The following is a 26,043-nucleotide window of genomic DNA, read 5'->3' on the forward strand; positions in this document are numbered from 1 at the left end:
ATATTTAAATGAAAAGTGTAAAAATTTGAAGACACTAGCAGCGTTGAAGTAAATCCTACAATGTAGAGATACTGTAAAGAGTTAGAATGTGCAATTGGATTTGATATGGGATACTGGTTGAAGGGAAGTCACAAGCTCAGTGGAGAAGGGGGGGAAGTATATATGTGAATTAATGTATTGTTTGAAAAAGTTTGTAAGGAAAAATAATAAAAAGATTATATGTAAAAGAAAAGAAAAGAGAGAAACAGTTGAAGGATCTGAGTATGTTTAGCCTGAAAAAGAGGAGATATGATGGCCAACTTCCAAGATCTTAAGGGCCATCACATGGAAGATGGAGCAAGCTTGTCTTCTCCTGCTCTGGGGGGTAGGACTCAGACCAGTGGCTTCAAGTTACAAAAAAGGAGATACCAATTAAACATCAGGAAGAAGTTTCTGACAGGAAGAGCTGTTTGGCAGGAGAATGGTCTCCCTCAGGAGGTATGAACTCTCCTTCCTTGGAGGTTTTTAAGCAGATGTTGGGTGGCGATCTGGCATGGATGATCTAGTTGAGATTCCTCCATTTCTAGGGGTTGGACTAGAAGACCCTCAGGTTCCTTCCAAAGCTACAATTCTATGATATGTGTAAATAAAACCATATATCCCAAAGGCACCACCGTCTCCCGTGACCTTCATCCTGAGGAAACCGAACCCCTGAAAAATGCAAGCACCCCTGGAGTTTCCTGTCACTTGGAGATTGAGGCGCACGCCACAATATTTTGAGAACCATCTTTGATGGAGAGAGAGAGAGAGATTAATAGTGGAATAACTTCTGAGACTTCAAACATTTGCTCTCAGAATCACTTGCGTCTCAAGCCAGATGGTCTGATCTTCAAACTCATCTTGCTGATGGCTTTTTCACAGTGCTCATGTCCATCTCTTGAAGATAACCTCCCTTTCTGGGAAAAGCCAGAGAGTATCTGGCTAGGGGTCCCTCTGAGAAGAAAATTGTTGCTCCCAGCACCCTAGTGAGGGCTTTTATCTCATTAGAAACTGGGGAGGTGTCTCCATCTGAACGATGAGCAGTATTCTCTTCTCCCCCACCGACCCACAATCCATGGAAATTTAGATTTTTCATGCCAGCCACTGGAGGTTTCCCAGCGGGTTTTGCAAATACAAAGGAGCACATCACAGATTGTTGCAGGGAGGGGAGAGTGTGGGGGCTGTGGGTGGATGAGGAGGAAAGCAGGCTGTGCGGAAGCAGCATAATTCACGCTTATAAAGTTTCAATCCTTCAGCTCGTGTCAAGGTCTGCAAACACGCAAATCATAAGCAGTTTTTGTTTTGCTGCAGAGTGTTGCTGTCTTAGTGAGAGCGAAGGGCGCCTCCTTTTGCAAATAAGGGATTGCACAGAGGTTGGTCTTAAGGTGGCCACTTTCTTTTCTTTTAAAAGATATTTATTTGGTTTTTAAAATTAAAATAGTTCTCTTAAAGAAAGCTTTGTTTTGTCTCGCCTGAGCATCAGGGAGAGGTTATACTTTTGCGATTACTAATAATACTCGAAGGTATCGTAATAACATGAACTATATTACAATTTCGGAGGCTTATGCAGAACTTGGGTGGAGAGATGCTTATTTGTGGGGCTTCTGATTTCGGCATGGCAGGGGACATGAGAAGACGGTGGACTTGGAAATTCACCTTGTAGCCATTTACTTAGAAGGAAGCCAAACCTGACATCACTAGGAAAGTCAAGGGATTCCAGAAGAAAATGGAATTCAGACCAGGTTTCGGTTCAGGCAGACTAACCAAAATATGCTGTGGTTTCTCTCTAACTTTTGCCTGGCTGGAATATATCCTTTGTAGATGCTCTCCAGCATGGAGGATAGTTAGGAGTTTGTGAGTGAGTGTAAAAACCAGCCAACTGTACAAATACTTATTATTATTATTATTGTACATTCATGAAGATTTGTACTCATGATGGTGTCGGGGCAGTTAGACGCGATCCAGCTTTCAATACTGTTTTTGCACATCCAAAAGTTTCAGGGCAGGTCTTACAGGTGCTGTCGGGAGAGGTCCAAAAACAGTAGAAGGACCACCATTTCCCCATTCCTCTTCTAAGCGAAGAATGTTCTTCAGCCAGTGTTCTTCAGCCTGGGGTCCCCAGATGTGGGTAGACTACAATGCCCATCATCCTTGGTCATTGGTCTAAGGAGGCTGTGTATGGTGGGCCTTGCAGCCCACCCACATCTGGGAACCCCAGGTTGAAGAATGCTGTATGGTGCAAAATCACGTGAGGCCACCAGTTTGCTGGAACTAACCAGATCTGGGTTTGGTCAGCTTGGATGAGTGACCAGGGCCATCTTACCCATAGGCAGTAGGGGTGCAGGGCACCCGGGCGCCGGGCTCTCAGGGGTGCCAGGCTGAGAGTCTGGAGCCCTAGAGTTGAGTCCGGGGAAGAGCCCGTCTGTTGGTGGAGTGCCGCGGCGGGCTCTTCTGCTGCGGGAGGCTCTGTGCTACAAGTTTGGGGGCGACCACAAGCCAGTGAGACAATGAGGCAGCTGGCTGACTCCCCCTCCTGAACTCCTGGGACTGGGACTGGGGCAGGGTGGGGCCGGGCTGATCTTTGCACCCCAGCGCCGCATATGCTTAAGACAGCCCTGTGGGTGACTATCCAGAAACCATTTGCTTTGGGTTCTATGATGGAGGAAATCTGGAATATAAACATAATGTGGTCCTGCAGGTGTTGGTGCACTTCCAGCGTGTCAGGGAGCAGACAAGGAGAACAGGTCATTGGCAGATCAAAGAAAGAAACAAAAGTGCTGGCTAATTTACAGTTCATTTGATTATTAAGGAAGCTGAACAGAGAACACATGGAGACTTCTAAGGATTGCTCCTGCCTAGATGAAGCAGTTGCCCGGACTGGCTTATAGCTCCCCCTTCATTCCTACCCCTGTGTCAGGTCCCTCCCTCTGTCTATGGCGAGCCCCAAGGGACCTATGTCTGCCTGGCTCTCTGCTTGGCAACTGTCAGGATGCTGTCAGCGGCTCCCGGCTGGTTGCCCAGGAAAGTATAAGACAAGGAAAAGTTTCTTACTGTCCTTTTTTATTTCAGTCTTTACAGAGAGAGGCTATAGAACCCAGCTTCTTGGATAATGGCGTTGTCCTGAGTGAATCTCCATGCCCCTGTCTCTCCCACTTCCTCATTTGTCACTTCTACAGGTGCTGCTATGTCCCCTCTGTCTTTGAGCTCTTTGCTCTCCTACTTTCAAGGCTCGCCGGCTTCTGGGAGATGCTGGAATGCTTTCTAATGACAACGTGTCAGCCGGGTGCTGTTCCGGGTCTCCCAATATTTCCCAGCTTTTGAATGGATATAACATTCAAATTGAGGCATGGGGAAGATTATGGAAGGAGGACTTGAGGTTTACTGTATGCTATACATTGAAAGAAAACTTTATGAAGATGCTTTATCGTTGGTATATAACACCATCAAAGTTAGCAAAAATGTATAGAAATATCTCAAGCAATTGCTGGAGATATGGAGAGGCAGAAGGCACAATGTGACATGTGGTGGAATTGTAGGGAAGTTTGGGGAAACGGTATATAATAAGCTCAAAAAAGTATTTAAGTTCTCCTTTGCAAAAAAAAAAAAAAAAAAAAAACCACCCCAAAAACCAAAACCTGAAGCATTCCTTTTGGGTATAATGGGCGCAGATATTCCAAAAAGGGTGAGAAAGATGTTATTTCTGTATGCTACATTCGCAGCAAGAACTCTAATAGCCAGAAATTGGAAGGGAGATTTAACTCTGACTAAACTGGAATGGCAATAGAAACTGTCAGCATATGCAGAATTAGCAAGGATGACAGAAAAATTAAGGGACCACACAGTTCAAACGTTTATGAGAGAATGGGACATGCACAGAAAATATCTCAGGGAGCATTGTAGAAACCTGAATTCGTTGGCAGGTCTGGAGTGACTTCTGTAGGAAAGCAGAAAACCTTAAGAATTTAAGAGAATTGGGATTTACTTTGACCGATAAAGATAAGTGCGGTATGCTAAAACTACTTAGGACCCATGATGGGGTGATTGGAAGTCGTTATAGAACCTATGTATGAAGAAAGTATTTTATCATTTGGTAATGTGCATTATTCTTATGTTGGCGGTTTGTTTTCTTTTTGGATTCAATAAAGCATTAAAGAAGAAGAAGAAGAAGAAGATTCCTGTCCGTTCCTTGTTCTGGGGCACCTGCCTGTTTCCTCTTCTTCATCATCCTTCAAGCTACCAGACTCCAGGACTTCCCTTCTCTAGGGTTTGGCTAGTTTCCCACCACCAGGTTCCAGGATCTAAATCCTCTCCCTCTGTGCTTTCCCTGAGGGGCTCTTGGTTTGGCAGCTACACCTCCTCATCCAGCCATCACCTGACACAACATCTATCAGCCGTAGCAATCATGGTTGGTGGTCAGGGATGATGGCAGCTGTAACCCGGCAACTTCTTGTGGCATGCAATCCACTGGGAGCAGTCAAATACAACATTCCTTGTTTTCCTAGAGTAGACATGCAAGGGGATGTTTGGTCCAGCCTGTCGAAACTTCCTGTTTCCTCCTGGGCTGGAGCATCCTTCCTTTTGCATGTGACTAGAGGTGGGTGTGACCTTACCTGTCCAGGTAACAAAAAGGGCAAGTCACGCAGCAATCTCTCTGTCTCTGACTTCCTTCTTCATCAGCCCAGCTTTTAGCTAGGGACTGCTATGATAGCTCCCAGGTAGCATAAGCACTGGATTATTCCCCCATATGGGGTAGATCCACATGTACGTATTTGTAACTAAGTCTGCCTTCAGGGATCCAACTGTGAACTGATGTGAGTAAACTTCTTTTATTGACTTTAAATAAGATTGTTGTGTCTTTATTCTTTTAGGGGGGATTAAAGGGAATTTATCAGGAACTATACAATTTAATCTGAGGCAGACTGAATTGTATAATAGCGAGAGGCTTATGGAAGCCTGCAACCAGCTATCTGCTGTGCATGTCAAAGGGGAATGTAAACTCTGCTAAGTAAAGGAACTTGCTAGCGCAAGTTAGGAAGGATATTAATAAACAATAGATCCTCTCCTGCCACCCTGAACATTCCCACACATTTGAGGGCCAGAGGTTCCCTGGTTATGCCTTGGCAAATGGGCCACCACTATTCTACAAGGGAAGAAAGGACTATAATCTAACCACCAAAGAGAAAATTATTTTCTTCTGCTATGCAGGTTTTTTAAGGGGTTTTCATAAGAATAACTAATCTGGACTAAGCTGTATTTAAAAGATCTGAGCAGTCCATCTCTTTTGAGAGAAGCGGGGGAAAGGAATCTCATGGGTCCGCCATTTCCTAACACCTTTTTTAAAAAATTTACTCTGCATCTGTTGTGTTGCATATATCACCTCAGAAACATTTTTGCACATTCTAGAATTCCCCAAAAGCCTTTTAGGACTTGACAGATGAGGCAGAAAAGAAAATTAGGGTGGGTGGGGGAAAGGGAGAGAAGAGTGGGTCCTTAAAGCTAACTTTTATTTTCTCATCTTTCAGCATGCTTGGACAATCTAGTAATTCACTGGAAGTGTCACATTTTTGGGGGGTGAGATTAAAAAAAATAAAAATCACTGTGGGTTTCTCACCCCGTTTCCCTAAGTGTTTCTGACAGCTCGTTTCATAGCATTGTGAAATTCAGAGGACAATAGGAACTGGTGGCTCTGTACGCCACAATATAAAGGCAGCCAAGAAGAGAAACAGGGTGAAACAATTGGGGAATGTCGGGACACAGGATGGAAGTCCCATGGAAAAAACTGACCAAGAAAAACTGACAGAACTAACAGCATGTTCCTAACCGTGACTGTTTCTCTCCCTCTCTCATAATAGCATTCAATGGACATTCAATGAAGCTGAATGCAGGGAGATTTCGGGCAGACAAAAGAAAGCATTTCTTGACACAGTACATAGCTAAACGGCGGAACTCCCTGCTTTAAGATGGCCACTACATCAGATGGCTTTAAAGCAGGATTATAGACAAATTCATGGAAGATACGTCTATAGATGGCTACCAGCCTTGATTGCTGTTTTCTGCCTCCGCTGTTGGAGGCAGTGATCACAGAACTGCAGAACTGCAGAATTGTAGAGTTCGGAGGCTTAGAGTGTCGGACTAGGACCTGGGAGGCCTGGGTTCAAATCCCTGATCAGCCATGATGCTAGCTCAATTACACTGAGCCAGTGATAGTCTCTCAACCTAACCTACCTCACAGGGTTGTTGTGAGGACAGAATGCAGGAGAAGACAACCACAAATGCCAGCTTGAGCTCTTTGGAGAATAATAATAATAATAATAATAATAATAATAATAATAATTTGAGAGTCCCATGGACTGCAAGAAGATCAAACCTCTCCATTCTGAAGGAAATCAGCCCTGAGCGCTCACTGGAAGGACAGATCGTGAAGCTGAGGCTCCAATATTTTGGCCACCTCATGAGAAGAGAAGACTCCCTGGAAAAGACCCTGATGTTGGGAAAGATGGAGGGCACAAGGAGAAGGGGACGACAGAGAATGAGATGGTTGGATGGTGTTCTTGAAGCTACCAGCATGAGTTTGATCAAACTGCAGGAGGCAGTGGAGGACAGAAGTGCCTGGCGTGCTCTGGTCCATGGGGTCACGAAGAGTCAGACACGACTAAACGACTAAACAACAACAACAACAACAACAACAACAATAATAATTTATTTATACCCAGCCCATCTGGCTGGGTTTCCCCAGTCACTCTGGGCAGCTTCCAACAAAGTATTAAAGTAGGTAAAGGTAAAGGGACCCCTGACCATTAGGTCCAGTCGTGGTCGACTCTGGGGTTGTGGCGCTCATCTCGCTTTATTGACAGAGGTAGCCGGCATACAGCTTCCGGGTCATGTGGCCAGCATGACAAAGCTGCTTCTGGCAAACCAGAGCAGAGCACGGAAACACCGTTTTCCTTCCCGCCCGAGTGGTACCTATTTATCTACTTGCACTTTGACGTGCTTTCGAACTGCTAGGTTGGCAGGAGCAGGGACCGAGCAACGGGAGCTCACCCCATCGCGGGGATTCGAACCGCCAACCTTCTGATCAGCAAGTCCTAGGCTCTGTGGTTTAACCCACAGCACCACCCACGTCCCTCTAAGTATTAAAATACAGATACTAAAATATAGGGATAGAAATGGAATTAATGATGATGATGATGATGATGATATAGAACACACAAATGCAGATTAAAGGTTAAAACATATTATGCATGCAAGATATGAGGAACATAAAAAGAAGAACTTGAGAAAATTAAGGCTTTTCAGCCTGACCTTGGATATCATAAAAGAAAGCCCGGGTGTGTGTGTGTGTCAAAATGCTTCTGCAATGTGGGATCAAAAGCAGCGAATATAAATATTAGGAAGAGGAGTGAGGGGAAGGGGGCTCCAACCTGCTGATCTGTAAGTGGGAGAACCTCCCAGGACCTGGCAGCACTCTGAGCAGATCCAAATAGGGCCGAGAGAAAGCACTGGAGAGAGGTGTAGGAGTTAGAAGAAAACAATCAAATTGAACCAGAGAGCAGGGATATCATGGCTCTGCTGAAGAATGAAGCAGGATGCCTCCAGCGAGGGAATGTGAAAATTTCCCAGAGCTACTCTAATTGCAGAGGGAAAAGGGGGTGAAGTTCAAGAGAGCAACACTCAACTGGTTCGCCAGAAGCGGCTTAGTCATGCTGGACACATGACCCGGAAAAACTGTCTGTGGACAAACACTGGCTCCCTCGACCAGTAAAGCGAGATGAGCGTCGCAACCCCAGAGTCGTCTGCGACTGGACCTAACGGTCAGAGGTACCTTTACCTTTACTCATAAAGGAAATCAGCAACCAAACAGATGCGGGGCAGAGGGGAACTGAAGGAAGAGACAGAAATCTGTTCCATGCTATGCTGCAAGGTAACCTTTCAAAAGTGCTTTGCGCAGATTGTTGCTAAAATTCAGGATCGATAGTGCTCCAAAAGCATCAAGACACTTTATCCCTCCCATTTGCAAACACGTTAGATTGTAAAGTTAGCGAATGGAGTGCGTGTCAAGTTCCAGTCTTCCATGAGCGAACGATGTTGCCAAGTTTTGAAAATCAACACCTAGGCGCCCGAGAAAGTGAGGGAGCTTTACGGAGCGAGGAAGAGTTGCACGTACAAAAAGAGAAAAAGGAAATCAATGGACTGGTTCCGTTCACCCACACAATACAAATGCACTTGAAAACCCCCTTTGTCATTTTTATTTTGGGAAGCGAAAAAGGCTGCGTGGCTGAAAGGGGAACATTCTTCAGTTGAAACAAAGGTCAGTCTTGTTCGTGAGAAGCCAGGCAGATTGAGGGCAGAGCAGAGCAGCGTTAAAAGGCATAGATCCTAAGACCAAGTAGTTCTTCAGCACTACTGATGCGCTCTTCCCCTCTCCATCTCACAACGACCCTGTGCGGTAGGTGAGGGTCACCGAATGAGCTTCATGGCTGAGTGGGGTTCTGAACCCTGGTCTTCCAAGTTATTGCATTGTTTTATGAACTGTGGCTTGCCATTGTTTTCTTGATTATAGTTTAGATATTATTGTAACTGTTGAGTGGATTTCTGTTTAACTTTTATATGTTGATATTATTATTTTATACTATTCTAATGATTGTTGAATGTTACTTTTTTGATGTTGTTGTTTAGTTGTTTAGTCGTGTCTGACTCTTCATGACCCCATGGACCAGAGCACGCCAGGCACTCCTGTCTTCCACTGCCTCCCGCAGTTTGGTCAGACTCATGTTTGTAGCTTCGAGAACACTGTCCAACCATCTCGTCCTCTGTCGTCCCCTTCTCCTTGTGCCCTCCATCTATCCCAGCATCAGGGTCTTTTCCAGGGAGTCTTCTCTTCTCATGAGGTGGCCAAAGTATTGGAGCCTCAGCTTCACGATCTGTCCTTCCAGTGAGCACTCAGGGCTGATTTCCTTCAGAATGGATACATTTGATCTTCTTGCAGTCCATGGGACTCTCAAGAGTCTCCTCCAACACCAGAATTCAAAAGCATCAATTCTTTGGCGATCAGCCTTCTTTATGGTCCAGCTCTCACTTCCATACATCACTACTGGACTTTTTTTTGATGGAGATTGCCTATTTTAAAGTTATGTTTTATTATCACATTTTTGTATTGCATTAGATTGTTATAAGATGTACATTTTTTGTTTCTTCAGCTTGTAAACCACCTTGAGTATTGTAAGATAGAAAGACGGTATACAAATTAAAAATGATGATGATGATTTCATAAAGTGGTTCTTGTGTGTCTTGAATGCAGCTGGCTCACAAACACACACACAATCCTGGTTTTCTTTTAAAATCATAATGGCAAATGTCTGCCCTCTTGCCGAGAGAGGTTGGAGAATTCTGATAAACACTAAGACAGGAGCAGAAATTGTCCGTCTTTGCTTAGCCATCTGGCGTCCGGAACGGAAACCAGTCTGACAAATACAACTGGTACTCACTGCTGGTGTTGCTTGCAGTCCGTAAACGGTACAACATTGATTCCACCCCCCCCCCAAATTGTATCATGTTCCCTTTGCATTGCAATGAATGTGGTGGAATAAGTTAATGACAATGCAATATATGCAATTAATTGCTTGTGTTCTGCACCTAATGTAATTTTTTTGCAGCACACAGAGAGGCAAAAAATGTAGCTTTTGGCAGAAGTGGAACTGCAGTGGAATGGAAACAGTATTGCGTGCAGCGGGTACAGGTTGGGGGGTGGAAATTGATGCCTGCTTACATCCCTACTCTTATGCACAAACACATATACTTGCTGCAGTCATTCTACAAGCTGACCATATGGGTTACACTATTTTTCATGCAGATGTTTTGCACAGGGTTGTACAGCGGTACCTCGGTTTAAGAACAGCCCTGTTTACGAACTATTTGGTATATGAATGCCGCAAAACTGGAAGTAGCATTCCGGTTAGTGAACTTTACCTCTGTCTACGAACAGAAGCCGAATGGTGGAAGGGCACTGGTGGCGGGAGGCCTCATCCGATGTCAAAGAGATAAACAACCAACTGACATTTAGAAGACATCAGAAGGCAGCCCTGTTTAGGGAAGTTTTTAATGTTTGACATTTTAATGCATTTTTAATCTTTGTTGGAAGCCGCCCAGAGTGGCTGGGGAAACCCAGCCAGATGGGCAGGGTACAAATAATAAATTATTATTATTATTATTATTATTATTATTATTATTATTATTATCATTATCATCATTAGGGAAAGTGTGCCTCCGTTTAAGAATGGCTTTGGTTTAAGAACAGACTTCCAGAATGGATTAAGTTCATAAGACGAGGTACCACTGTACAGGCATCTGGTTTAACCTCCTCCTCAATGCAAAAATCCAGAGTTAGTACAGTGGTACCTCGGGTTACATACGCTTCAAGTTACATACGCTTCAGGTTACAGAATCTGCTAACCCAGAAATAGTACCTCCGGTTAAGAACTTTGCTTCAGGATGAGAACAGAAATCGTGCTCCGGCGGCGCGGTGGCAGCAGGAGGCCCCATTAGCTAAAGTGGCACTTCGGGTTAAGAACAGTTTCAGGTTAAGAACGGACCTCTGGAATGAATTAAGTACTTAACCCGAGGTACCACTGTATATCCTCAATGGATCACTGCTCAGCCTCTGCCTAAAGACCTCTACCACCTCTCCAAGCAGCTAGTTGCATTGTCAAACTACCCTTCTCCATAAGAATTTCCCCCTAATGTTCAACTGAAATCTCCCCTCTTGTAACTAGGGTTGGATGAATCTGTCCTTTTTTGGTTCTCTCCGTTTCTCATTTTTCCGCTCTTAAAATACATTACTGAGGCAATCTGCAATTTCCCTTAAAAGCAAACAAACAAGCCACAAAATCTCCACAGTACAGTCATACCTCGGGATAAATTTGCTTCAAGTTAAGTATTTTCGGGTTGCACTCCATGGTCAAAATGACATCACGCACATGCGCGGAAGCGGCGAAACACGATCCGCGCACACGCAGACGCATGGATGTGGGTTGTGTTTGCTTCAGGATGCGAACGGGGCTCCGGAATGGATCCTCTTCACATCCCGAAGTACCACTGTAATGTCTCAGTGGCCTGCTGTGAATTTCTCCTAATAAACACTTCGTATTCAATTTCGAGAAATAGAAACATTTTTTGCCAACCATTTCCCCTAATACAGTGCATCTTTGAAAGTTATGCTCACCATTACATGAATTTTACACACACACGTTGCGCACGATACATGCATTTTTGTGCACACTGCTTGGCTCGAGAACTGCATTGCCAAATTCAGAAAAAGCATGAATTTTGAAGGCTGGCTGCATTTGAGTCCAAATATTGCAGTGGTGGCCAAACTCGGCCCTCCAGCTGTTTTGGGACTACAACTCCCATCATCCCTAGCTAACAGGACCAGTGGTCAGGGATGATGGGAACTGTAGTTCAAAAACAGTTGGAGGGCCGAGTTTGGCCACCACTGACATATTGCTTTGGAAAGTGTGAATTTGCCAAGTTTGCCTTTGAATGCGAACTAATTTAGTTATTTGCCTTCCACCATCATACAGCAGCAAGAGGAATTTAAAAAATAAAATAAAATCCATCAGTTGAGAACTAAACCATTTGCCAGGATTGAATGCCAACGCACTTGGGAAGTTCCAATTTCATGGGCAGGGAAGCATAACAGATTTGTTTGTTGCAAACTACATTGCAGTTTTATTGTGGTGTTCAAAATCTTATTTAAGAAGACCACAAATCTGAAGCCAGGGTGGAGAGAATGAAGAAAGAAGAGCGCTTAATTTGGAAGAGAAAGCCAAACGACAACAACAAACCACTCCGCGATGAATAGTCTTTTCATCTGGCTTGTCTGGAAGGAAAATGGTGTTGCATTTAATGAAATTAACCGATAAGAAATAAGCTGTAAGCTTTCCAGCAGTTACCCAACGGAATGAATAACTGTAAAGGAAGAACTCAGGAAATCAGCAAACTATTGCAGTGTTGGCGGGTGCAGACAGGGACCAGCCCGCAGAAATGGCACTTCCATTCAGACCCAGAAGTCGGGTGGATCGGCAGCTGAGTTTTATTTGGACACTGGTGATCAAAGGACAGTGTGCTCCTGGGGGCAGAAGGCCAACTTAGGGGGCATGGGCAGGCTGTCTTTAATGCCTTGCATTTGGATAAAAAAGGTAAAGGGACCCCTGACCATTAGGTCCAGTGGTGGCCAACTCTGGGGTTGCGGCGCTCATCTCACTTTATTGGCCAAGGCAGCCAGCGTACAGCTTCCAGGTCATGTGGTCAGCATGACTAAGCTGTTTCTGGTGAACTAGAGCAGCGCACGGAAACACCGGTTACCTTCCCGCTAGAGTGGTACCTATTTATCTACTATTTATCTATTTATCTAATACCATGACAACAGAAAAAGTATAACAAGAAAGATTGGAAGTTTTTTTTGCAATATATATATATATTATTTGATAGATATAATGTTGTATAAATCTTTGGTCTTTTTTCTTCTTTTTTCTTTTCATCATTGTTTCAAAAATTTTCTTTTCCCCCTTTCTTTTTTCTTTTTGTATTTAAATCTGAAATACTTTCCTTCGTTGTATGATTGTATCTTTGTATTTTAAACCAATAAAGATTTAATAAAAAAAGAAAAGAAAAAAGAAATGTAGGGAATTTAAGATTGGAAAATGAGAGAGAAACCAAGATTGACAGATTTGCCCATCCCTAAAAGTGACATTTTGACGGGACATGCATAATATAGGTCCCCTTCTTCCAAGAGAAATATTCCCCTTTAGGGTCATGAAAGGTGGCTTCTGAAGGTATTCCCAGACTATTTTCAAGCACCACCAAATTCAGAGTTTGTGCAATTAGAGCTGATTTGCAGCTTCTGTGCCACAAACCCTGGGTGGATCGAGCCGGGGGGGACGACCCTATAAATAAGTCAGAAATTAGATCGTTATAACAAAAGAAAAAATCTCTATTGAAAATCGTGTTTTAAAATTTCTTGCTCTCTGGCACCCCCTGGTGTTGCATGATTATAATGCATTCAAATCACTGTTTCTTTACTAATGTAGCTGAGTCCTCTGTCCTTGCCCACAAACCGGTCTTTCCGAGATAAGGAAACTGACATAAAAGCCACTGGGAATGGGATGACGCTTGCTGGATGCAACATGGAATAACCTCCCCAGAAACAAATCAGAATGATTTCTCAGCAACTAGCCGACATACTTTAACCTCCCTGCAAACTTTGTACAAACGTATAGGGATCAAATATTCCATAAAACAGGTCATCTGGAAGTAGGGGAAGGAGAAGAAATTTTATTCAGTGCACATTTAAATCCAAATCTATCAAATTTGCCTTTTTCAAAAGAATGTGAGAACTAGCAGGGGAAAGCGAAAACAGCATATAAAAATGCATTATATTGGGAAAGATTGATTGCAAAAATGCTTACATTAGTCAAGGCTCCATATAAAATTTGTTTACTGGGAGAAATTTAACCCTACGATGCTTATAAATTTGCATGAGATGTTTAAAAGAGAAAGGAAAGCAGATTGCTGCAAAAGGTGGACAGCTGGATTTATGATTGGTTAAATGAGAAACTGAGAGAATCGAAATGGAGTCCATAGACAAGGGCAAGAAGGGAACAGCTCTAACCCATTGCATGTCTCTAATACTTGATATTTAGAGGTAATATGGCTCTGAATATTCAGGTTCCATTTCACTATCATTGCCAAAAAATCCCACAACCGACTGAAATACCTCTCTGCCGCAAATTTCCCTAAGCCAGTGGGCATCCCCTACTAATTAGACACTATCTCAAGGTCATTATTACCTGTCAAATTGTGATGGGAGGACCATTCTTCACAGTATCTCTCCAGCAGAGCGGAGAAGGGCAGGCTTGCGGAAGAATCACAGTGCAGAACCAGCTGAGAGAAAGGAAGGAGACAAGAAGATTTGTTAGTAGGGAAACTGAAGGGAGGAAGAAGAGAAAACACAAGATTTGTTAGGGGAAGAAGTGTTGTAGAATCAGAGATTAGAGCTGGGGCAGACAGGATATACTCTAAATCAAACCAAGGGGTGTCTGGTGATTGGGCAGTGGGCCCCCAAAATAATAATAATAATCCCCAGATCCCCAGCTTTCATTTTTAAAAGAGAGTGAGTTTCTAGCCTTTCTAGAACCTGAAATATGACACAAAATGTACAGGTACTATTACATTTACCCAATAAATTAGCCTTTCAGTGTCTTACTCTGGGGAGAAAGTTACGTGGACACTCATTGCCCAACCTTTCTTCCAAGGAGCTCAAGGTCATAACTCTCCTCCTCCCCATTTCATCCTGACAACAACCCTGTGAGGTAGGTTAGGTTGAGAGTGAGTGAGCAACCCAAGGTCACCCAGGGAACTTTGTGGCTGAGTACAGGTAGGTGTACCTAGGTAGATTTTACTTTCTTGGGCTCCATGATCACTGCAGATGGTGACAGCAGCTACAAAATTAAAAGACGCCTGCTTCTTGAGAGAAAAGCAATGACAAACCTAGACAGCATCTTAAAAAGCAGAGACATCACCTTGCCAACAAAGGTCCGTATAGTTAAAGCTTTGGCTTTCCCAGTAGTGATGTATGGAAGTGAGAGCTGGACCATAAAGAAGGCTGATCACTGAAGAATTGATGCTTTTGAATTCTAGTGCTGGAGGAGACTCTTGAGAGTCCCATGGACTGCAAGAAGACCAAACCTATCCATTCTGAAGGAAATCAGCCCTGAGTGCTCACTGGAAGGACAGATCCTGAAGCTGAGACTCCAAGACTTTGGCCACCTCATGAGAAGAGAAAACTTCCTGGAAAAGACCCTGATGCTGGGAAAGACTGAGGGCACAAGGAGAAGGGGACAACAGAGGACTAGGTGGTGGGACAGTGTTCTCGAAGCTACCAGCATGAGTTTGACCAAACTGCGGGAGGCAGTGGAAGACAGGAGCGCCTGGTGTGCTCTGGTCCATGGGGTCACGAAGAGTCGGACATGACTAAATGACTAAACAACAACAACAGGTAGGTGGCACTCATCCTTCTTCTGATAGGAAATGTTCTGTAGGAGGGAGGGGGCCAAAAATAGGGGGTCAAGGAGGGTCAATTTGGGGGTTTGAGAAATGTCCCTAATTTCACCTGAGGAATGTTAGAGGGTATGTTATATGTCTTTACACACTATCCAACCCATTCCCCCATCACTTTCCTAACTAGCATTGCCATATTTCGAGGAACAAGAAAGAGGACACATTTGGACTTCATACTTCTTCTTTGGCGATCACTTGTAGCCAAGTAAGATTGTCTTCCATAAACACAGTTTTAACAATAAGTCTGTAAGTCACTGTGGAGGCCAATTCTGGATCCACATGTCCTTCCACAGTGGGGATATAGGTTTCCGGGCGGGAGCTGATCATGGTGTGGATTTACCAAGCGTGCCTTCCTCTTAGCACGTTTCTCCCTTGCGTCCTGAGTTTGAGTGCCTTCAAAGTCCATGACACCTTTGGTAAAGGCTGTTCTCCAACTGGAGAGGTCTCAGGCAAGTGTTTCCCAATTGTTGGTGTTTATACTACATTTTTTTAAGATTTGCCTTAAGAGAGTCTTTGAACCTCTTTTGTTGACTGCAGGCATTACACTTTCCATTTTTAAGTTCGAAATACAGTTGTTGCTTTATCCCTCCCCCCATTTTTTATTCATTTTATAAAACAAATAAACAATACAAACAGAAATACAAACAATACAAACAAATTCTTGTCTTATTCTTATTTTTTCTAAACATTGTTAGGTGAGCTTCCCCAAGTCCCCCCTATCTGATTTTCATTTTACCTCATCTTCAGCAGTTTCATATATCATAATTTTTAACCATTTTTTTAAATCACACTTAGTTTTACCATAAAAATATTCACATTTTATCACTTACAAATAATACTATTTTAAAATACACTATCATCTACTTCTAACCCTACAGCCTATATCCACTTCCAGAGCTATTCTAAGATTTAAATATTAACATATTTTTTCAAATGTTCCTTAAACTTCTTCCAATCTTCTTCCACCGTCTCTTCTCTCTGGTATCCCAGTCAGTTCAGCAAGTTCCACATAGTCCATCATCTTCATCCGCCATTCTTCTATAGTTGGTAAATCTTGTTTCTTCCAATTCTTCACCAATAATATTCTCGCAGCTGTTGTGGCATGCAGAAAAAAAGTAACATCCTTTTTGGGGATTTCTCCCCCTGCTATACCAAGTAAAAAGGCTTCTTCTGGTTTCTTAATAAATGTGTTTTTCAACACTTTTTTCAGTTCATTATAGATCCTTTCCCAGAAGTCTTTTACCTTGGGGCACGTCCACCACATGTGGTAAAAGGTTCCTTCTTTTTCCTTACATTTCCAGCATTTATTATCATGAGTATGATACATTATTGCTAGCTTTACTGGCGGAATACAGTTGTTGCTTTGGAAGACGATAATCAGGCATCCACACAACATGGCCAGTACACACACACACCCTGCTGCCAGCTAAGCCCGAGAAAAAGGCACAGGGGTTTGGCTCCAGGCTGTGGAGCTACCACAGCCCAGAGCCAGTTAAAGGATCCCCCAGCCCGGCGCTGGTTCGAGAGTGAGCTGGGGGACCAATGGTGCCGGCTCAGCTGGGGAGTGTCCCAGGCACATGCCTGCCCAAGCAAAAAACAAAACAACCCCCCCCCCATTCATTTCTTGAAAATTGTAAACGTCCGCCCAGGTGGAGATGTTCAACCTTAAGGCAAGAGATGTTAGATATAATATAATGTTTGAAGATTGGGGAAGGTTGTGGAAGAAAGGGGTTACGTTTACTGCATGTACGATGTTAATAATAATAATAATAATAATAATAATAATAATAATTTATTATTTATACCCCGCCCATCTGGCTGGGCCTCCCCAGCCACTCTGGGCGGCTTCCATAGAAACCAAAAATACAGTAAAATATCACACGTTAAAAACTTCCCTGAACAGGGCCGCCTTAAGATGTCTTCTGAATGTCAGGTAGTTGTTGTTCTCTTTGACATCTGGTGGGAGGGCATTCCACAGGGAGGGCGCCACCACCGAGAAGGCTCTCTGCCTGGTTCCCTGTAACTTGGCTTCTCGCAATGAGGGAACCGCCAGAAGGCCCTCGGCGCTGGACCTCAGTGTCGGGGCTGAACGATGGGGGTGGAGACGCTCCTTCAGGTATACAGGACCGAGGCCGTTTAGGGCTTTAAATGTCAACACCAACACTTTGAATTGTGCTCGGAAACATACTGGGAGCCAATGCAGGTCTTTCAAGACCGGTGTTATATGGTCTCGGCGGCTGCCCCCAGTCACCCAGTTAAAGGAAAATGTTATGAACATGATGTAGAGATGGTACTTAACCCCTGTAAAACTAGCAAAGATCTACCACAAGAGTGATAATTTATGTTGGAAATGTAAAGAAAAAGAAGTTACTTTTTACCATATGTGGTGGACGTGTCCCAAGGTGAAAGACTTCTGGGAAAAGATTTATAATGAATTGGAAAAAATGTTGAAATATACATTTATTAAGAAACCAGAAGCCTTTCTACTTGGAATAATAGGTCTGGAATTGCCCAGGAAAGATGTCAGATTGTTTTTGTATGCCACAACTGCAGCTAGAATTTTACTGGCCAAAAATTGGAAATTACAAGAAGTACCAACAGTGGAGGAATGGCAGATGAAGATGGTGGACTTTTTGGAGCTAGCTGACCTGACCGGAATAATCCACGACCAGAAGGAGGAGGAGTATCAAAAGAAGTAGAAGAAATTTAAAGACTATTTAGTTAAATATGTTAAGATAACTTAAATAGAAAGACTTGTGAGTAACAGATTGGTTTAAGATTTAATTATGTGAAATTGTATAATATCATGGACAGAAGTCAAAATGAAAAGAAAGAAAGATGTTAATTGAACAAGTAAATTTTATATGAAAATGGTGTTTGAAAACTGCTACAAAGAGCTATATGGAAACTCAGCCAGAGGGATTTGAGGAAGTCATTTAACAATGACAACAAAAGAGGATTATAACAGTTAAGATCAATGTTTTTCTGTTTGTTTGTTTGTTTTTTCTTGGTATTGTAATGTTTCTTTTTGTTGCTGTTATGCTTGTTATAATATTGGAAAATTAATTTAAAAATTGGGGGAAAAAGAGATGTTGGACCTTGAAAGGAGGACAGGCCTGAGAAAACCCAGATATATGGCAATCCTAAAGTAAAGGTAAAGGGACCCCTGACCATTAGGTGCAGTCTTGGCCGACTCTGGGGTTGCGGCGCTCATCTCGCTTTATTGGCCGAGGGAGCTGGCGTACAGCTTCCAGGTCATGTGGCCAGCATGACTAAGCCACTTCTGGAGAACCAGAGCAGCGCATGGAAACGCCGTTTACCTTCCCGCCGGAGCAGTACCTATTTATCTACTTGCACTTTGACGTGCTTTCAAACTGCTAGATGGGCAGGAGCAGGGACCGAGCAATGGGAGCTCACCCCATCGCGGGGATTCAAACTGCCGACCTTCTGATCGCCAAGTCCTAGGCTCTGTGGTTTAACCCACAGCGCCACCCGCGTCCCTAAATGGCAATCCTACCTAACCACAAAGTGGCCTTTAAGAAAACAAGGTGGATTTGTGGCACTTGGGTGGCAGAATGCTTTTGTAGACCTACATTCCCAGTATGAATCTGAATCCCTCCTGCAAATCACCAACAGTCTGGAGACGAGAAGTCATAGAGGTCAATGTTCCTCATTGCAGAATGCATAGCTGGCTGTCATTCACCAGAGGCTAGACACTGTGAATGCCAACGCTGCTGCTCTTCTGCAATTTCATATTTAGTTTTTCATCAGCGACATCTGACACATGCTTGAAACATTCTGGGCTTAGTCTCCAAACAATGAAGGATTCCTTCATGCGTGAGTCAGTGGGCAATTTAAGGCGTCCACCCGATGCACAAGGTGGAGGAACGACGACTAATTTTGCTTCTCGCGAAGTGCTCTGAATTATGGTCCACCGAAAGCTCTCGGCGGAGCTAGCCTTGGGAACAATTCAAGGCGCCGTCCAGCTCTGCCTATAAAATTATACATCTGAGATAAAAAGAGATCAATTGCTATCTTGCAGGGCAATTACGGGACGATCAGATGCTGCCTTATATGAAATTACACGATGCTGCCAACAGAAATTTGGGGCAGACAAAAAAGAAGCAGCACTTATTCACATAATGCCAGATGAAAGGATGGAATTTGATGCCGCCAGAAATGGCCGCTGGCTTAGGACCAAAGCAGACAAGATGATGGACAACTGAGGTCCCTCTTTCTCTTATTAAGTATTTGTGCATGCTATATCCAATTTGCATGTTTAATTGGGGTTTTAAGCCCTAATGAAATATATTGTTGTGGCAGAGGAGTGGGAGGGAGGAGAAAGAGATGCACACAGAGAACCTAGAATCATAGAATCATAGAGTTGGAAGAGACCACAAGGGCCATCGAGTCCAACCCCCTGCCAAGCAGGAAACACCATCAGAGCACTCCTGACATATGGTTGTCAAGCCTCTGCTTAAAGACCTCCAAAGTAGGAGACTCCACCACACTCCTTGGCAGCAAATTCCACTGTCGAACAGCTCTTACTGTCAGGAAGTTCTTCCTAATGTTTAGGTGGAATCTTCTTTCTTGTAGTTTGGATCCATTGCTCCATGTCCGCTTCTCTGGAGCAGCAGAAAACAACCTTTCTCCCTCCTCTATGTGACATCCTTTTATATATTTGAACATCGCTATCATATCACCCCTTAACCTCCTCTTCTCCAGGCTAAACATGCCCAGCTCCCTTAGCCGTTCCTCATAAGGCATCGTTTCCAGGCCTTTGACCATTTTGGTTTCCCTCCTCTGGACACGTTCCAGTTTGTCAGTGTCCTTCTTGAATTGTGGTGCCCAGAACTGGACACAGTACTCCAGGTGAGGTCTGACCAGAGCAGAATACAGTGGCACTATTACTTCCCTTGATCTAGATGCTATACTCCTATCGATGCAGCCCAGAATTGCATTGGCTTTTTTAGCTGCCACGTCACACTGTTCGCTCATGTCAAGTTTGTCTGTCTCCATCTATGCATTTAAATCACTATGATACCATTTTAACAGCCTTGGTCTCCCCCAAAGGATTCTGGGAATTGTGGTTTGTTAAGGGTGCTGACAGACCTCAATTCCCTTCCCTGAACTATACTTCCCAGAGTCCCTTGGGAAATGTGTGGGGAGTGTTGTTTTGTTTTGGTGTTATTGTGTCATGCATTTAGTTTTTTTAATATACTGTAAACGGCTCTGTGATGAAGGGGAGTATCTAAATTTAATAAATGATAATAACAATAATAATTGCTGTGGTTTCCCTCAAAGAATTCTGGAAGCGGCAGTTTGCCATGGATGCTGAGCGTTGTTTTAAGCGGCCCCCATTCCCCTCAGAGACAGGGCAAAATCTAGTGGGTGGGGCAGGGGGCAGGGCCGGACTTGGGTGGGGGGCATTGTGCGTGTGACTTCATGCACACACGATGGGGGCCCCTCATGTTGGGCGCAACTTGGCGCTGCTGCTCAGAGCACTGCTATTCCCAGAATTCCCTGGGAAGAAGGCTTGGTTGTTAAGCCACTCTGGGAATTGTAGCTCTGTGAGGGAAAACAGGGTGGTGTGCATGTCTGCAAACAGCTCTCAGCACCCTAAACAGACTACAGCTCCCAGAATCCTTTGAGGGAAGCCATGGCTGCTAGCAAGGCTGCTCTTACTCCTTAGTAACTGTTGATATATATTATCGCTGTGCTGTGTATTTTGGGTCTATGGAGCACAATAAAGCTGTGTGTGTGTGTGTTTAAAGTGGCATAACAGTGCTCTAAATGTGGGGGGTGGACATGGCCCTTGTCAACTACCTCGGGTGCCATGACAGCAAATGGGTGTGGGAATGTTGAGGGTGGCAGGAGAGGATATATTGTTTATTAACATCCTTCCTAACCTGCGCTAGCAAGTTCCTTTACTCAGTAGTTATATTCCCATTCGCCGCAGCAGCTTCATCACGCTGGCCACGTGACCCGGAAGTGTCTGCGGACAGCGCTGGCTCCCGGCCTCTAGAGTGAGATGAGCACACAACCCTAGAGTCTGTCAAGACTGGCCCGTACGGGCAGGGGTACCTTTACCTTTTATATTCCCCTTCTAACATGCACAGCAGATAGCTGGTTGCAGGCTCGTGTGAGCCTCTCACTATTATACAATTCAGTCTGTCTCAGATTGAATTGTACGTTCCTGGTAAATTCCCTTGAATCCCTCTTAAAAGAATAAAGATGCCACAATTATTCAAAGTCAATAAAATACATTTACTCACATCAGTTTGCAGTTACACATTTGTAACTAAGTTACAGATAGGTAGCCGTGTTGGTCTGCCATAGTCAAAATAAAAAAATTCTTTCCAGTGGCACCTTAAAGACCAACTAAGTTAGTTCTTGGTATGAGCTTTCGTGTGCATGCACATGTGTATCTGAAGAAGTGTGCATGCACACGAAAGCTCATACCAAGAACTAACTTAGTTGGTCTTTAAGGTGCCACTGGAAAGAATTTTTTTATTTGTAACTAAGGCAGGCTTAGTTACAAATATATACAGTACATGTGGATCTACCCCTTATGGGGGAATAATCCCAGTGCTTCTGCTGGCTGAGAGCTAGCAGAGCAGTCCTAGCTAAAAGCTGGTCAAACAAAGAAGGAAGTGAAAAAGAGAGGGTGTGGCAGCATGCCTTGTCCTTGCGTTACCTGGATAGGTAAGTTCACGCCCACCTCTAGTCACATGCAAAAGGAAGGATGCTCCAGCCAGGAGGAAAACAGGAAGTTTTCAACTGGCTGGACCAAACATTCCCCTGCATGTCCACTCTAGGAAAACAAGGAATGTTGTACTTGACTGCTCTCAGTGGATTACATTCCACATTTGTGTGTGGATTCATATGTTTTGTACCAGCAAAAGATAGTGCAAGAAATTAAGTTGTCACTAAGAATGCATGCGGGACGTGGGTGGCACTGTGGGTTAAACCACAGAGCCTAGGACTTGCCGATCAGAAGGTTGGCGGTTCGAATCCCCGCAATGGGGTGAGCTCCCATTGCTCGGTCCCTGCTCCTGCCAACCTAGCAGTTCGAAAGCACATCAAAGTGCAAGTAGATAAATAGGTACTGCTCAGGCGGGAAGGTAAACGATGTTTCCGTGCGCTGCTCTGGTTCGCCAGAAGCGGCTTTGTCATGCTGGCCACATGACCCGGAAGCTGTACACCAGCTCCCTCGGCCAATAAAGCGAGATGAGTGCCGCAACCCCAGAGTCGGTCACGACTGGACCTAATGATCAGGGGTCCCTTTACCGTTACCTTTAAGAATGCATGCAATTTGGGGTGTAAAGGATGGAATGTTACAAACAACATGATTGACAATACTTAATGTTTGCTCAGGCAAGCATGGCTCGTAAGTAGATTTTGTTGAAAGTTTGGTGGATTTTGGAATGGCTGCCAGAATGATTTGGACCAGAGCAGTCCTAGCTAAAAACTGGACAAACAAAGAAGGAAGTGAAAAAGAGAGGGTGTGGCAACATGCCTTGTCATTTTGTTACCTAGACAGGTAAGGTCACGCCTTCTACCACATGCAAAAGGAAGGATGCTCCAGCCAGGAGGAACAGGATGTTTTGATTGGCTGGACCAAACATTCACCAGCATGTCTTCTCTAGCATTACAAGGAATGTTGTACTTGACTGCCTCTCATGGGTCACATCCCAGAGTGGGTGCATAAATATAATAAATAGGGGAATGCAGCCCTCAAAGTGAAAAGGGTTATCTACCCCCGACTTGACTCGAATCGTAAACAACTTTTTAAAGTTCCAGGCAAAGCGTCCATTCCCACCCCCTGCCTCGTAAATGGAGATTTCAGAGTCTGAATCTCAGTTCCTTAATCTTTCACTTCTCAATGAGCTGTTAAAAAAATGAAGTATCTTGCCAGCGGGGTGAGGGGAGTATGAACTCTATCCAACACTTCTATTTGTGATATCAAAAGCCGCTTTGGATAATCCTTTGAGGTATTTACGGTGGTAGAGAGGCAAATGAGATGTCAGATTAAAGCACAGGTTTGCAGAAAGCGGTGCTTTTTGCCACTTTGCCCTCAAAACAAGACAAGAGGCAGGGAAATGGGGACACAAATATAGGCTGAGTTTTTAAAATAATCCATAGCTAGTTGCTATCATCGGCTGCGAGAGGTTTGCCTTCGCAATATTAGAAATTAGACTTCAGTGGTGTTACGGAATATTCACAAGCATCTCAACTGCTCTGTAGCTTGAAAGATGAACCATGCTGCTACCCAAGGACCAGTGCAAGTGAGTACAATTGGTGGAAAGGGGTGAAGCAGGGAAGGGAACAGGCAGGACTGTCGAAGCATCACTAAACTGTCAGCAGTGAATACTATGGCAGCAGAAAAAGAAGGAAAGTTGAGGCCTCCTTTATTGGTTCTACCAGGACAAAAATGCCCTTTGGATCCTCCTCTCTCACTGTATGTTGACAAACGTAGAAATACAAAATCCCATAACTTCCTCCACTGGGGTCTGTTAAACATGGCTGCACCAGAGAGCTTGGCGAGACCAGCAAGTCCCTCTCCATCAAACTGGCCACTTGGATGCACCACAACCTTCTGCTATAGCCACCCAACCTGGGCGTTATGAAACCTTGCGGAAAAGTTGGGACCTGAAGTTGCTTGTTTTCCTCCTCCCTCCCCATTCCTTTTTCCTTTTGTATCAGAAGGCTGGATACTTCTTTCCTTATCTTTGAGGGGGTTCTACTTCTCTGTAACATCTGAGTCCAGGACAGGCCGTAAATGATCTTGAGGACCAGGAAGCTGAGCTTGACACCTGGGAAGACAGAGACACTGGGAGTTGGTAGCCCCCATTCCAGCGTGTTTCAGGTTCTGGATGGGGCTGTACTCCCTTCAAAAGAACAGATTTGAAGGTTCTGTCTTTGTTGCTGGAGGCTCAAGTGACTAGGAATGACATTTAGCAGCTTCGGTTGGTATGCCAGCTTCAGCTGTTCTTAGACAGGGGTAGCCTGGGCACAGCGATTAATGAAGTGGCAAACTCAAGACTCAATGATTGCAATGCGCACTATGTGAGGCGACCATTGGTTCTGTCCCAGAAGCTCCAGATGGTGCAAAATGTGGCAGCTAGCGATGGGGACAGACAGTTCCCAGCACATAACTCCAGTGATCAAAAGGCTGCACTAGCTGCCTATATGCTGCCAGATCAGGTTCAAACTTTTTGTATGAATTTACAAGGTGCTAACAATTCCATAGAATCAGAGTTGCAAGGGACCCAAGGGTCATCTAGTCCAACCCCCTGCAATGCAGGAAAACTCAGCTAAAGTCTCCATGACGGATGGCCACCCAACCTCTGCTTAAAAACCTCTAAGGAAGGAAAGTCCACCACATTCCGAGGGAGTCCGTTCCACAGCTGAGCAGCTCTTACTGTCTGAAAGTTTTTTCCAACTGTTAAGTTGGTATATCCTTTCTTGCAACTTGAAGCCATTGGTTTGAGTCCTACCCTCCAGAGCAAGAGGAAACGAGTTTGCTCCATCTTCCATGCAACAGTGTCACAGTCCAGTCTACGGGTGATCGAAGTCCCAGCTGAGGGCGTCGGGACTGGGGGAAAGATGGCGGGGTGGGAGCAGGAATGAGAGTCCAGGAGCCAAGAAGCCAAGAGTCCGAGGGCCAGCGAGCTGGGAGTCAAGAAGTCAAGGGTCCGAGGATCAAGAAGAAGAAGAAGAAGAAGAAGAGTTTGGATTTGATATCCCACCTTTCACTCCCCTTCAGGAGTCTCAAAGCGGCTAACATTCTCCTTTCCCTTCCTCCCCCACAACAAATGCTCTGTGAGGCGAGTGGGGCTGAGAGACTTCAAAGAAGTGTGACTGGCCCAAGGTCACCCAGCAGCTGCATGTGGAGGAGCAGAGACGCGAACTCAGCTCCCCAGATTATGAGACTACCGCTCTTAACCACTACACCACACTGGCTCTCAAGAAGCAGGAAAGTCAAGAAGCCAAGGTCCAAGGATCAGGACGCAAGAAGCCAAACACAGCAAGGCAGGAAGCGTGTTGCTGTGGCAAAGAGCCAAAGGGAAATGCTGCCCTTATATCCCTTCCCAGCTCTTGCCACCAGGCGCTGTGAGTTACCAATCGGCCTCACCTGTGCCTTGCCTCTTCAGAACAAACTTAGGAAGGCCCCAGTCCTGTGAAGCCTTAACTGGTCACAGGGCCTGGCTCCTGCACACACTCCTGACAAACAGCCCTTAAGATATTTGAAGATGGCTATCATGTCTCCTCTCAGTCTCCTCTTTTCCAGGCTCAACATACCAAGCTCCTTCAACCGTTCCTCATCAGGCTTGGTTTCCAGACCCTTGATCATCTTGGTTGCCCTCCTCTGCTCACATTCCAGCTTGTCAACGTCCCTCTTAAATTGTGGTGCCCAGAAATGGACACAGTATTCCAAGTGTGGTCTGACCAAGGCAGAATAGAGTGGTACTATGACTGTCCTTGATCTGGACACTCTGTTGAATTTGGGTCCATGATACCTCAAGGACCATCTGAGCCCTTATATCCCTGCTTGATCACTCAGCTCTTCAAAGGGGACAGTGTCTGAGGTCCTCACTGGCTCGGATGCATGACACAAATGCACCAGAAGAAGAAGAAGAGTTTGGATTTGATATCCCGCCTTTCACTCCCTTTAAGGAGTCTCAAAGTGGCTCACATTCTCCTTTCCCTTCCTCTCCCCCCACAACAAACACTCTGTGAGGTGAGTGGGGCTGAGAGACCTCAAAGAAGTGTGACTGGCCCAAGGTCACCCAGCAGCTGCATGTGGAGGAGCGGAGACGCAAACCCGGTTCCCCAGATTACGAGACTACTGCTCTTAACCACTACACCACACTGGCTCTGTATGTTCACTAATGTGGGTCGTTTCGT

At 44.6% G+C, this 26,043-nt stretch overlaps 1 protein-coding gene across 2 annotated transcripts in view; it reads right to left on the reverse strand.

Moving 5' to 3' along the window:
- Positions 1 to 26,043, reverse strand: part of CRHR2 (corticotropin releasing hormone receptor 2) — a 201,264-nt gene that overhangs the window by 152,551 nt on the left and 22,670 nt on the right. For both annotated transcript variants that reach the window (XM_082192528.1, XM_082192530.1), the window contains one exon: positions 13,863 to 13,956. In XM_082192528.1, the coding sequence (XP_082048654.1) occupies positions 13,863 to 13,956 (94 nt within the window). Of the gene's footprint in view, positions 1 to 13,862; positions 13,957 to 26,043 lie in introns of those variants that run through there.

This window comes from Podarcis vaucheri (assembly GCF_965113315.1).
Source record: "Podarcis vaucheri genome assembly, chromosome: 12".
NCBI classification, from domain to species: domain Eukaryota; kingdom Metazoa; phylum Chordata; class Lepidosauria; order Squamata; family Lacertidae; genus Podarcis; species Podarcis vaucheri.